Source organism: Vigna unguiculata, chromosome 4, assembly GCF_004118075.2.
Source record: "Vigna unguiculata cultivar IT97K-499-35 chromosome 4, ASM411807v1, whole genome shotgun sequence".
In the NCBI taxonomy this organism is placed as follows: Eukaryota; Viridiplantae; Streptophyta; class Magnoliopsida; order Fabales; family Fabaceae; genus Vigna; species Vigna unguiculata.
This window is the reverse complement of record NC_040282.1, coordinates 39,508,253-39,523,019: the sequence shown is the minus strand read 5'-3', so window position 1 is coordinate 39,523,019 and position 14,767 is coordinate 39,508,253. Positions and strand designations below refer to the sequence as shown.

The following is a 14,767-nucleotide window of genomic DNA, read 5'->3' as shown; positions in this document are numbered from 1 at the left end:
TTAAAAAAATAATATCATACTCTTCACTTTTAACTTAAAATTTTCTTCAAAGTACAAAATTTAATTCTTCATTTTAGTACACTATTAACAAAATATTTATTTCATGACATTTTTCTACATGTTTTATTATCACCATTATTAATTTATTTATGAAGTTCTTATTACTTATTTAATTAAAGTTATTAAAATCTGTCCAAGGCATTTGTATACTTTAGCTACAAGGTACAATATATGAAGTATATATTTAGCAATCTTTATGACAATTACCTATGATGATTTATTGCATATCACTGTATACATGTTCTATAAACTATATAATATAATTACCCGACCACCATGTCCATTTCATAAGCTAACGTAATTATAAGTCTATCCAATTTTTGTCCTTTAATTTCATACACATGCAAAATATATATTTTCTTTCACACTAAAATCATAATAATACAAGAAAATAAAATATTCATTCTTATTATAATTATAATATTACAACATCAAACGTGACACTGAACTCTAACTACCAGCTAATTGTTTGACCATGAAATGGTTAACATGAGAAAGAAACTGAGAAGCTTCGGGTAAATATGGAAACAAGTGAAACCCATGGATCATATTCGGGTATTCAATTATCTCAACGTCCTTACCCGATTTTCTTAACCATTCATAGTATCTTCTTTGCCAATCCTTTAATGGGTCAAAACCCGCCACAATCAAAAGCGTCTTCGGATAGTTCAAACCGGAAATATCCACGGCATTGGGCCCACTCACATTAACCACTTCGTGGTCACGGTCCGACCCGTTGGGCAAATAGGATTTCCAATACCAATCGGTTACTTCCAACGAAACTAATGGGTCTTGCGTTATTCCGATCTCTGATTCAACTCGCTCTTGCCCTCCAAAAAACGGTTCAATCGAAACCAACCCGATTACTCTCACGAACCGGAGCTTCTCTTTACAAACCCGAATGGCCACGTGGTGTGCTGTGTTCCCGCCCGAACTATCACCCACCAAAAAACACTTACCAACGTTACCCAAAGTGGCGCCGTTTTCGTCGAGGTATTTAACGACGTCGAAACCATCGTCGTTTTGGGAAGGGTAACGGTGTTCGGGGGCTAGGCGGTAGTTAACGGAGACGATGACGGCGTTGATGGAGCGGCACAAGGAGCGGCAGAAAGCGTCGTACGTGGTTGTGGCCGGGGAGAGGAACGCGAAGCCGCCGCCGTGGAAGAAGACGACGACAGGAAGGGTGGCGGCAGAGGCGGAAGCGGAGGGGGAGAAGAGGCGAAACCAGAGGTTGCGTGTGGCATCGACAGTGACGTCGGAGGTGGTGACGCCGTCGATAGGGTTGGGATTAGGAGGGAGCTGGGGGTCGAAGAGGTTGAAGAGACGGCGGTTGACGGTGCCGTTAGAGCGGCGAGAGGCTTTGAGAAGGAGAGAAAGCAGAGAGGTCATTACGCGGAGCTTCCATGGAATGGTTGGTTTGGTGGGTGCAGCCATTGCTTGTGGTGGTGAGTTGACTCGGTGAGTGAAACGAGCAAGTTAAGAAGTGGCAGTGAGAAGATTTTTCGCACTACTACCCCGTTGATGTTCTCATATGGATAGGATTCCGTTTACGTAAATATTTTAAAACAAACATTACATAAAATAAATTGATTTTTTTAATTACAGAAATATATAAATTTATTGTTTGTTCCATGTTAGAATTAAACAAGAGGGGAATATATTTTAATTAAATTTGATTATGAATATTTATTATAAATATATGTATAAGGAAAATAATTTTTTAACGAAAACTTTTTCTTATAATATAAAAGTGTCATTTTTTTTAAGTAACTTTTTACTTTTTATTTTCTTATTTTGTTATATTTGTAAACCATTTAAAAAAGTAACATTTAAAATTAGATAATTATCAAAATTTAATTCTCGACATATCACTGTCTAACATATCATTGTCTATGTCCTATGTATAAATATCTAATAAATTCTTAGCTCTAGCTGTTGAGACGAGGGTGGTTGGTTATGTCACGTCATGCATTAACTTCCTTATCTTAACTAGTCCGAGACCACGAGCAAGTTATTTTGGTTTTTGTTTTTGTTTTTGTTTTTAATTTTTAAATTTGATTAGTAAAATTACATTAATTTATTATTGTATTTTAATAGATAATTTATTTGCATAATAAATCTTTGAATGAAATTCAATGTTTTTTAATAAATGTATGCTTTATGTCCGAAAAACATGTACGTTACAATAAAGTTTGATAGTATACGAGGAATATTTTAATTTGTGTAAGAAAATTTATAGTGAAGTTGTTATAGTTATAAAATCATCGAAGGGCTATTTGTTATTGGAACTATGATATGCACATGTAGCTCCATTTATTTAAAATGATCAATTTATCTTTTTTAATGTAATAATTATAGTTTTTAAAATATATTTTTTATTATGTATGCTAGTATAAAAAGTATATTACCCATATTATGAATCGTATAATTTAAAATAATACTAGTTGAAATTTGTGATGTAAAAGTTATAGTTGTAATAACTAAATCATGAAAATCATAATGTAAAATAAATATCTAATTAAGAAATGATAATATCACTAAAATAATTTAAAGTTATTGATTTAAAATATGATTTATAATTTAAATTTACAAAAAGTAAAATATGTAAAATCAAAATATACTTATGAAAACACATGGTATATTAGAGATGTGTTGTATTACAAAAAAATTATATTTGTAGTGTAATATCATGTAAAATCTATTTTCTTTCATAAATAACTCCAAATTTCCAAATTCTAATTCTTTTGTTTTCAAAAAGAAGTAAAAACTCTTTTTTTTTTCCTTTTCCACAATTCCATACCCATTTTTGAACCTCTACCTTTTACTCTCTGTTTATTCGTTTGTAGAATCAAGATTTTAGGGTCGTTTTTCGCAGTGAGGCAGTTGATTCTTATCGATCAATTTCTTGTTTGGAGTAAGTTAGTTTTTCTTGCCTTTTTCGCTTCTTCTACATGCATGCAAGTCTTCCTTGCTTACATTTGCCTCTTTTATTTCCATCTTGTATCTCTTCTAATCGGTGGTTATGTGGGCAAGATCAGATTTTTTTTCATTGTGTTAGGTCGAGGTTAACCTTTCGCGAGTTTGAAGGTGTCTCGAGGGTTCTTAAAGCTCGTTATCTTCGGAGGTGAAGGGAGCTAGGTTTTCACAAATTGCATGATGGTTTTTTTGCCAAATTTGTTGCTTGCATGTTAAATTTATGTTATGGGTACTGTTGTTATGATGCATAATGGGTGTTTTGATCCATGAGCTATTTACTTTATTCCTTATGAGTGTGAAGGGAGAAATCTCTAATTTTTTACATGTCTTGATTTGTACGTGTTATGAAAAATTGGGAGTTTTTTTGAATGCATGTTAACTAAGGTATATTTCTATTATTTAGAGGTTGTAACTAGTTTGAGATTGTTTTTGACTTGATATAATTGAGTTTGGTTGTTGGGCAGTGACAAAACTGCATATTTTGAGCTTTTGTGTTTGCAGACTCGTTGGGCAAGCAAATGACGTGCTTAGCGAGTGCCAAAATTAATTTTAACAGAGAGTTTTCCTCACTGGGTGAGCAATCCTCTCGCTGGGCAGGTGGGTTTTTCCAGCTTTGAGTCATGCAAAATTTTCAATTCTCGTTTCGTTAATCGTCGGATCAAGTTGAAAAATTGTACAACAAGTTCTAAACATATGATGCTTTGTTTTGATCGATGTGCTCTTTGTTTGAAAGTTTATAGTGAAAACAATTTTTTCTTGTAAGGTTCCTGTACATTAGGTTATTGACAACTTTGACATTTGTCACTTGTTTAGTGTATAACTTTTTCTACAACTACGCAATTGGATTGATTATTTTTTGCATTGAGTTCTTGATTCGATTATCTTTCATTTGAATGTGAGAACATAATTTTTTGAGCTTTGTACAAATTGCAGTTTTATTTTTAAAACCCTCAACCAATTTTCATAGGTGTTGTTAAGTTATTGTGTAAATTACTTGGTGATTAGTGAATGTGTGAGGATGATATGAACTTTTGGAATACAATGATGTATGAAACTGTGATGATGATGACCTTGCCAATGGATATGTGTGTTTTACATTGATGATATAATGTATGAGACTTGTTTAACTATGAATTGAGAATGATGAAACAATTTTCATGGAAAAAACCTTTTAAAGTATGCGTGTTTTGGTGTGCATTGATGTAGGCACTCAAAATTTGGAAGTTTATCCTGACACTCTACTAATCATTCAAATTCATGTAGAGGAAATAAATTAAGAGTAGAGAGTAGCAGAAGGTCCTGGTTGGAAGAACCATTTGTAGTTTTAGGAACCTGTGTAGGATTAACCTTGTGGGTGGAGGTTATGCATCAAAAGTGTCAAAGCTTCCAAGTAGTTATCTCAATGTTGGTTATCTGGATAACTGAGTGTAATGGGTCTTTCACGATATGACTTGTTGCTCATAATATTGTGAATTACTATCTCCCTAATATGATTTAATTTATGATAAATGGAATATTTATTTTTATATTACCTTACCCTCTCTTGTTTGTGCATGTGTGTGTGTTTCTTGTGTTGTTGTTCTTCTTTTGCAATGATCACTAATATTTGGTGTGAACAGATGATGATTTAGGTGTTGACTCCCATAGTGATGGTGATAACAGTGCAATTGTTTAGATTTTAGCTAGCATTTTGCTACTTGTTATCTTTTGAAAACTCTGTAGTTATCACTCTTTCTAGCTCATATTCTTAGGCTGAATTTGAACTTATCTTTTTTACAATTTTATCTTTATGGATGTCTATAAATGAAGTGATTTATATACTTTATGTATGTTTTTTTTATATAGTAACCATATAAGATTCTGTCAAATCGTTTAGACTATTATTTTGGAGTGTTATAGGTAGTTTAATGGTATATTCAATAAAGTTCAAGGTTGGGTTTAATTATTGTTTGTTGAAACTTGTCTAGTTTATTTACTAAGCTTAATTTTTTTTCTTTTTATTGAATTGGAACTTGAATAGAACTATTTATTGCTTCATTTTATTAAATTTCCTTGAATATTCATATAATAAACATAATAAACATGGCAAACAATACATTATTTAAGTAATAAATATTCAAAGTAAATAATGATGATTTATTAGAAAATTTTCCTCAAGTTATGTTGTTTCGTAAGTTATGGTATTACACAATACACTAGTCGTATAATTTTAGTATGAGAAGTTTAATATATTTTGGTTTCTAAAATTGAATTTGAGACTCACTCGGGGAAATAGACCTTAATTTCATTCTTTGGTATTTCACAAACCTATTATCTCTTGTAATAAAATAATAATAAGTGTTTCTAGAACTATAAAGATAACTTCTCATAAAGAAACAAAAATTATATATAAATATAATAGAATTTCAACATCATGCTCCATAAAAAAATTAAAATGTTCTTTGCAGATAAAAAATAAAAAATTCTAAAGGGATATTGAATGTTACTGACTTAAGCAATATTTCTCTAGTTTTTGTTAGAACATTTTGATAATGTATGTGAGAATCAGTAAAACACTTCCCCACAACACTTCTCTCTCTCTCTCTCTCTCTCTCTATATATATATATATATATATATATATATATATTAATATATTAATATATTAATATATTAATATTGATGTTTCACATACATAACTATTTATATTTTTTATATTTTAAACAAGGTGAAATATTAATTACTTAGATAAAGTTAAAATATTTATAATACTAGTTTTACTTAAAACAAAATATATATTTATTTATATGAAATTATAATTTTTATTATTTTGATAAATGACATAATAATATCTTTACTCTTATATATGATGTATGTACTATATGTGTCAACTGTTACAAATCCAATGAAATTGGATATAATAAATCAGACGGTTGAAGAGAAAACTGATTGATCATTGTTAAAGTCAGTTAAACACACAATTAGCATAAACAAGTTAGTAAACAAGTTTAAAGGGAATTAGGTTGTAACTAGGTCGTCCTTAATCAAAAGTCATAGAGAAAACTATAACTACAGTCAAATGTATGGTTGTTTGTTGGTACATTCATTATACATTTATTATATCATTAACTATTTCGATTGAGTTTAAACTAACTTTAGCATCAAAGTACTTGTAAGAGGTACTTCGATCAGTTGACGAACATATTACTTTAGCAAGAAGAGGGTCGCATTGAAGCGAGAAAATCAATAAATTATTTTAGTGGATGTTTGATCCAATACTCGAAACAATTTAAACAATTTCTTTTATAAAAAAATGTTAATTTGATGATTAAGAAGAACTTTTGTTTAGAGAAATTATTTGCTTGTAAGAAGTTTTATATTGTGTGTAGAAAAAAAATTATATAATAAGAGACATCTAAATAAAGTCATCTTAGAGATCAATATGAATGTTGACATTCGAGCTATGTTGATACTCCAGAGTCCATTAATCATTTGTCTTCATGAAACATAAACAAATTATATTTATTATAAAAAAATATAAATAAATATGTGGAAGTAAAATATTAAACCACTTATATTATTTTTTATGAATCAAAATAAAAATAACTAATTTTTCACCATAAAAATTTTCTTTAGGAAAAACATGGGAAACTTTGAAATTGATTTGAAATTGATATGATTACAAAAATAATAAAAGACATTTAAATGTAAGAGTATAGATAAATAATTTTAAAATATTTACTTAACTTTACTTTCAAATATAACATGGAAGTATATTGTTATGAAATTTAATTAATTTATTGGACAAGTACAAATTTAGATTTAACAAATTTTGCTACCATCTAAAGGTCAGATCCTTTTGAAGGAATGTTTATTTTATTTTTGTCTGTATTTTCAAGATACCTATTTATCAAGTTTTTTTTTTTTCCTAAACTCATACATATCAAATATATCGAAGAACGAAAATAGTTGCAGTAGTTTACTTATGTTCTATTTTTTAAAATTATTTTAAAGTAAAAAATATATATATAAAAGCGAAAAGATATGTTAATAAATAATTGAATTCTTCACTTTAGTACACTATCAACACAATACTTATTTCTTGGTATTTTTTCGCGTGTTTATTATTATCATTATTATAAATTTATTTACAAAGTTCTTATTATTGATTTAATTAAAGTTAGTAAAACTTACTTAAGGCATTCGCATACTTTGGTTACAAAATATATGAATAAAGTTATATTTTTATGACACTTACAATAATTGCATACGACTAAATACATCTTCAATAACTATGTAATATGATTACCCAGCTCCATTTCACAACCCAACATAAACATAATGCAATTTACGTCTTTTTATTTCACACTAAAAAACCATAATATTATAAGAAAATAAAATCTTATTACCATAATTATAATATTACAATATCAAACATGACACTAAACTCTAACTACCAGCAACTTGTTTTTTGACGAAATGGTTGAAGTCAGAAAGAAACTGAGAAGCCTCGGGTAAAATCGGAAACAATTGAAACGCATGGATCATATTCGGGTATTCAATTATTTCAACATCCTTACCCGATTTCCTTAACCATTCATAGTACTTTTTTCGCCAATCCTGTATTGGGTCACAACCCGCCACAGCCAAGAGAGTTTTCGGATAGTCCAAACCCGAAATATCCACCCCGTTGGGTCCACTCACATTAACCGCTCCGTGGTCACGGTTCGACCCGCTGGGCAAAAAAGCCCTCCAATACCAATCTGTTATTTCGTACGAAACCATCGGGTCTCGCTTGAATTTTTTAAATTAAACAAATATATACAATTTATGTAAAAGTTACACAATTAATTAATCAGTAATAATATGAAAGATAGATTATAAAGTAATTATTATAACAAATATATAAATATATGAATGTATGTAGTAAAAGAATGTAACAAAATATCTAAGGCAGAATTCTTATCTTTTGGCTATCCTAGGAATGGTTGGTTCTATCACCTCATGTCTTAGTTTCTTATCTCAATTTCAAATTACACGTGAAAAACATGTGAGCACATTGGAATTTTCTATGCAATCATCATATAATTAAAAGATGTTGATTTTGTAATAACTAATTTAAAGATTATTAAAAGACAGAAAACATAAAATCAAAGATCTATTGGCCTAAAATGTATTTCATCAAACTAGAACACTAAATTTAGGGAATACCTTGTTTTAACTGAAATCACCAAAATACTGTTTTCATATTTGTACTAAATAAGCAACTTTCATCGAACAAACATTTGAAACAAAATAAGTGTCCGTGTTGGCACATGTTGTCGTTCTTCTGCAATTTTCCCATCTGAAGCTTTTCTCATTCTTGGAAACGCAGGAACGACAATGGTGCCATCCAAAGGGTCTGAAACGGCAAAACCCAAACCGGCTATGCCATGGAAGGCACGCATTTCAATAAGCTTTATTTCTACGATCACCGACGCCGCGCGCCGCTCTAACGGCACCATTAATCGCTGTCTAACCAACCTTCTCGATATCAAGGCCCAAGCCTGCTCCTCCGCCGTTAATGGTGTTACCTCCAAAGATGTCACCATTCACGCCGAAAACAAACTCTGGTTCCGCGTCTTCGCCCCCGCAGTCTCCCCCGCCGCCGGCACTCTCCCCGTCGTCGTCTACTTTCACGGAGGCGGCTTCGCGTTCCTCTCGCCGGACTCCTTCGGCTACGACGCCGTCTGTCGCCGAATCTGCCGCCACGTCCCCGCCGTTGTGCTCTCTGTTAATTACCGCCTCACACCGGAGCACCGGTACCCGTCGCAGTACGACGACGGCCAGAATTTCCTCCACTTCCTTGACGAGAATCGCATGGTACTGCCGGAGAACGCTGATGTGTCAAAATGTTTCCTTGCCGGCGACAGCGCCGGTGCTAACTTAGCTCACAACGTCGCAGTTCGGGTCGGGAAGATGGGAATCCGGGAAAATCTAGTTGAGAATTCGGGGTTTCGGAGAATCCAGGTCCTCGGGTTGGTGACGATCCAGCCATTTTTCGGCGGGGAGGAGCGGACGGAGGCTGAGGTGAAGTTTGAAGGTGCGCCGCTGGTGTCAATGGAGAGGGCCGATTGGATGTGGAAGGCGTTTTTGCCTGACGGATCGGATCGTGATCACGGAGCATGCAACGTGAGTGGGCCGAATTCGGAGGATTTGTCGGGTTTGGATTACCCGGATACCCTTGTGATTGTGGGTGGGTTTGATCCTTTACAAGATTGGCAAAGAAGGTATTACGAGTGGTTAACAAAATCGGGTAAAAAGGCCCAATTGGTTGAATATCCGAAAATGTTTCATGCTTTTTATGTTTTTCCTGACTTGCCTGAGTCTTCTCAAATGATGACACAGATCAAGGATTTCATTAACAAGAAACTCGCCCAATAGAATAAATTAATGTTGTTAGTTATCTCTTTTTACAGTGGTAGTGGTCAAATAATACCAATTGAGCCATGCTTTGTTTAAGAAAATTGTGTTTTGTTTGTGTTTGTTGCAGCTATTTATTATAGGAAGTAGAGAAAAAAAACATTTTTATTCTTTTATATTTAATAATAATAATAATAATAATTGAGTGTATTATGAAATTGAAATTTTGAAAATTTTGAAAAATATAAGTAAATTAATTGGGTGTATTAGGTCCAAGACCGAAGGGGCCTTAAGTAAAAGAATTGAAAGATATTTTTGTCTATAGTAATGAACTTCTAGAAAGCTGAGGTCAGGGAATTGTGTAGTGATAGGTCATAGGCCAATTGAGATTTAGGTCTAAGATGAGGAGGCTTTAAGTAAAATTGTTTATGGGTTTGTTTATACATTCCTAATGTAAAATGAGGATTTTAAGTCAATTATTGTGATGATTTTTTAAGGTATGTTAGGGGACGTGAATTAGTGGGATGGACCATTATTAAAAATACTTGAATAGGAGAGGGTAAAATAAGAAGTTGAGGAGGTGGTCACCTGACTAAGAAGCAATCATATATATATATAATCTTAAAAATTGATTAGAATATTTTGAATAACACATTAAAATTAAATTAGTTATACATTAAAATTAATATATTTATATATATAGATATATATATTTTAATATATTTTATGAATTTGATACCTCTAAAATCTGTATATATTTATCTTGCATTTAAATATGTTTTTTTAGTTTTTGAGTCTTGATGCGAAATTAGAATTCGTTCATCGTCCAAAACTTCAATATATTTTAATCTTTAAACTTTAAAAATGAATAAATATAGTTCTTTAAATTAAATTAAATTACGTTAAATGCTTTTGAAGTGTTAAACACGTTCATGCTAGTACTTTTATTGTTTATATTATCTAACATGTTCCCGCTTCAATAACTATTTGGAAACGTGTTTAATACATAAAAGAATTATATTTATTCATTTATAAAGTTTAAGAACCAAAATGTTTCAAAGTTTCAAATAATGACGAATTTCAATCTCGTGTCAAAATTCAGTGATTAGAAACATACTTAATCATTTATCTTGACGCTTCTTAAATTTTGTCTAAAGATCCGTCACTTGTATATATATATATATATATATATATATATATATATATATATATATATATAAGCAAATTTTTATCTCGTTCTCTCAACCATATTTCCATTTTCATAACCAAATAATACAAAGAATTTGGTGGATCTCAAAAAACACAAAGTACATGAATGATACAGGAATCATGGAAGAAGAAATTATGAACATCCATGAAGAAGAGTACATTTTGAAACTAGTCAAAAGGAAAAGACAACATATAGTTGATAACTCTAGCAAATAAATGTTAGACTATGAATCACAAAGATCAATCATATAAACTGTACTCACCAAGAACACGACGGTAATAAGACAAGGGAAGAAATGTAGACATGGTGATGGAGATATGTAGAAGGGTAGCATCGTCATAAAGTCGACATGGTGATGAAGAAATGTAAACATGGTGATGGAGAGATATAGAAGGGTAGCATCGTCATAAAGCCGACGTGGTGATGAAGAAATGTAGACATGGTGATGGAGATATGTAGAAAGGTAGCATCGTCATAAAGCAGACCAAATCAGAACTGATAAGATTGCAAAGATGAGATTGGTGATTGTTATAGATATATTAGTTGTTATTTGGGCTAGTTGATGTAATATTTTAGTTGAGATTTAGAAAGATATTTGTGATTATCTTTAAGATTATTATGTATTAATTATGTATATCTATGATATTTGTAACTGATTTACCTATTATAAATAAGAATGTTACTCCCATGATCCAGGAACATATTATTTTTTACCTAAGCATATCTTAAGCTAAGGTTAAAGATATTTCTTTCTTTTTGTTTTTGGTTAAGAATTATTCAGCACTTTTCTTGACCAGAACATAAACCAAACCCTAAATTAATTGAACAGTTCTCAATACTTAAACAAACAAAACGAGAAAGGTACCTCATTATTGAGAGAGTAGGTGGAAAATTAGCACTTGTAGAACACATGAAATCAATAAAAGATCCATGGTAAGTGTGTTGAGACCATGTTGTTCTCTTTCTGGTAGGTTATTCTAAAACGTATTTCATATCTAAGTGTAATGTTACGTCATAATAATAAACTGATTAATGGGATATCAATTTTATATCCTTGCCAATAGAGACCAGGGACCTCTCAACAAGTTCCTGAATACTTAAGTCTATCACAGACCGTTCATTGAACAATCCAACCCATCACGGATCATTCATCAGAAACTCAATATATATTATCCATAAATTAATAATAATTGGACAATATAATTGATATTTACAAATAATATAATTTATTAATTAATAGTAATCCATAATAATAATAATAATAATAAAATAGAGAATAATAATTTTATATAATAAAATTATATAAAATACAACAATAAATTCTAAGAAGAAAGGTGATATCGAGGTTATCAAAAAGAACATAATTAGTTATTCATTCACTATTTATTTAAAGTTATATAAAAACTAACAATCAATTTTGACGACGATTTCAAATGTCAAAGAACTCATCCCTTCAAATTGTATATACTATGAGTAATCATGATGAGTACTTCCAAACAAGATTCAATGAAACAGAAAAATAATGTATTTCACCATTACAAATATTTATTGTGGTGATTCGTATACCGACTAACATATGTAATGTAATTGAATATGTTCAAATTAGTGAAAAAAAACTACCATAAAATGGCAAGAGAAATTTGTCAAAGGTACCACCAAATTATTTGGGCCAACGTATTCGACAAGATCTAAGATAAATAACATTCAATACTAACCACCGTTAGGGAAGATACATTTTTCAAGATTTAAGGTTTAATTGATTATATACATTAGGAATGAAAATGTTCTATATAACTTACAAAAGACAATAGACTCGAGATAATCATAATAAACACACTATCATATACATCAAAAGACTTGTAGATTTAACATTAATATTTTTTATATTATGTACTTAAGTAATAACATTAACATTTTAAATCGAACTCATTTATTTAATATCGTCTTAAATGTTCGTATAAGTTTGTAATTTATTATAAATAAAAGACAATATAATGTCTAACATATAAAATATATCTTATACAAACTACCTTAAAGACTATTCCAATGTTCTTACTAGAAAAAGACATTAATATTATTAAAAATTGAGTTATTATTGGAAAGAAAAATGGGTTGAGTTGATAAAGTTGATGTAACATATTGAACCAAATTATTATTTTTGTGATAAATTTGTCCACATGTTCCCAATTTGTTGTCTTGCTAAATATGTTGGTGTATAGTATGTGCACCATAAGTATATAATTATATTTCCCTCACCATAAAATAATTATTTTTTTGAAAGCGACTTTCAATATAAACCACACAATTAGCCAACTGGGTAAGAATTAGCAATGAAAAGGGACGGTGTATCAAACTAAAAAAAAATGGATTTTTTTGATGATTTTTCCTATACTGTTTCTCTGTTTTTCTATCATATATTTTTTATATATCGATTATCATTAATTTTGATATTTAAAAATATATTAAAAAAATATTTTAAATATTAGTATATTTTTAATACTCAACACAAAAAAAAAAGATAATTTTTTATTAAAACTAACGGCTAATTAATTTTCGAGCAACAGATAATAGAACAGGGATATAAACCTTACAACAATAAAACTGATTTTTCATTTATAAAGATTCAAACTAGCATATACTACTAAACAACACACCTTAATCATCATCACAACCTTAAACCCGAAACTAATGATAAAAATTTAGAAATACAAAATACTAAATATTTTTAAGGCCTAAAGAAAAAAATTTGCAAAACCTCAACGGTAGACTCCAACAGTTATATGAAATCTTTGATTTTTGAACTCACAGTGATAATTTCAAATCAGAGATTCTGTTGGTGATGAAATCTTTGACCTGTGAGATCAATTGAGATGATTCTGGCAATTCAGGGAAAATATAAAATGCATGAATCATGGTTGGATATTCAATTAGTTGTGCCTTTTTCCCTGATTTTTTCAACCACTCACAATACCTTCTTTGCCAATCTTGTAACGGGTCAAATCCACCCACAATCACAAGGGTATTCGGGTAATCCAGACCCGACAAATCCTCCGAATTCGCTCCGCTCACATTTACCGCCCAGTGATCGCGATCTGATCCCTCCGGCAAAAACGCCTTCCACAGCCAATCGGTTCTTGACGTCGACACCAGCGGCGCACCCTCAAATTTCACCTCCGCGGCAGTACGCTCCTCCCCGCCAAACCACGGCTGAATGGAAACCAACCCGACGAGCCGAACTCCACGGAGACCCGACTTGGCGACCCGGACCGCCACCTGGTGAGCCAAATTCGCGCCGGCGCTGTCGCCAGCGAGGAAGCACTTTGACAAATCAGCATATTCCGGCAGCACCGCGGGATTCTCGGCAAGGAACTTGAGGACGTCCTCGCCGTCGTCGTATTGCGAAGGGAACCGGTGCTCCGGCGTGTGGCGATAGTTCACAGAGACAATAACGGCAGGGATCCGGCGGCAGAATCGGCGGCACACGGCGTCATAAGCAAAGGAGTCCGGCGAGAGGAAAGCGAAGCCGCCGCCGTGGAAGAAAATGACGACGGGAAGAACGCCGTCACCGGAGTAGCCTTTGGGAGTAAAGACGCGAATCCAGAGGTTTCTGTTGGCGTCAACAGTGACGTCTTTAGTAGAAACGCCGTTAACGGATTTGGCTTTGGATGGGGTCTTGTAATCGAGGAATTTCATGAAACCGCGATTAACGGTGCCGTCGCAGCGGCGCGCAAAATCCGTTACGGCGGAGAGAAAGGATAACGTAACTCGGGTTTTGAGAGGCAGAACAAGCTTTGGTTTTTCCGTTTGAGAAGGCATTGTTTGTGTCTTGTTTGGTTCTTTGTGACAATGGAAGTGTGAGCCTTAGTTTAATAGTCCTGCAATAACAGCCGCTATGGTAGTTGGTAATCTTTCCAAAGAAAAACGAGAGATGTGGGGTCCACAACTTTTATTTTTATTAAAAAATAATTAAATTTCTTTTTTTATTCTTGCAGAAGTAAATGAACATTCTTATTTTGTAAATAATTTCTTTTAATATCATTTTGTAATTTATACATAGTATAAAGATGTTTAGGGTGCATTATTTCTGATATTAAACCTTTTATTGTTCTAATAACCGTCTTACTATCTCAGTCCCATCTATA

At 32.0% G+C, this 14,767-nt stretch overlaps 3 protein-coding genes across 3 annotated transcripts; 1 reads left to right on the top strand and 2 right to left on the bottom strand.

The window, feature by feature from the left end:
* Positions 1-436: 436 nt before the first annotated feature.
* On the bottom strand, positions 437-1,613 carry LOC114181696 (probable carboxylesterase 18). The gene has a single exon (XM_028068220.1). It carries the CDS (start codon positions 1,492-1,494, stop codon positions 511-513), a length of 984 nt encoding a protein of 327 aa, XP_027924021.1. The 5' UTR covers positions 1,495-1,613; the 3' UTR covers positions 437-510.
* Positions 1,614-8,223: 6,610 nt separating this feature from the next.
* On the top strand, positions 8,224-9,527 carry LOC114181642 (probable carboxylesterase 18). The gene has a single exon (XM_028068150.1). The coding sequence runs from the start codon at positions 8,396-8,398 to the stop codon at positions 9,434-9,436; it is 1,041 nt and encodes a 346-aa protein (XP_027923951.1). The 5' UTR covers positions 8,224-8,395; the 3' UTR covers positions 9,437-9,527.
* Positions 9,528-13,212: 3,685 nt separating this feature from the next.
* LOC114181109 (probable carboxylesterase 18) lies at positions 13,213-14,498 on the bottom strand. The gene has a single exon (XM_028067460.1). The coding sequence runs from the start codon at positions 14,439-14,441 to the stop codon at positions 13,428-13,430; it is 1,014 nt and encodes a 337-aa protein (XP_027923261.1). The 5' UTR covers positions 14,442-14,498; the 3' UTR covers positions 13,213-13,427.
* Positions 14,499-14,767: the final 269 nt, after the last annotated feature.

What these genes read in the sequence shown, in the direction of transcription:
- LOC114181696 (XM_028068220.1), bottom strand. Translation starts at nt 1,494, where the DNA reads ATGGCTGCACCCACCAAACCAACCATTCCATGGAAGCTCCGCGTAATG.
- LOC114181642 (XM_028068150.1), top strand. Translation starts at nt 8,396, where the DNA reads ATGGTGCCATCCAAAGGGTCTGAAACGGCAAAACCCAAACCGGCTATG.
- LOC114181109 (XM_028067460.1), bottom strand. Translation starts at nt 14,441, where the DNA reads ATGCCTTCTCAAACGGAAAAACCAAAGCTTGTTCTGCCTCTCAAAACC.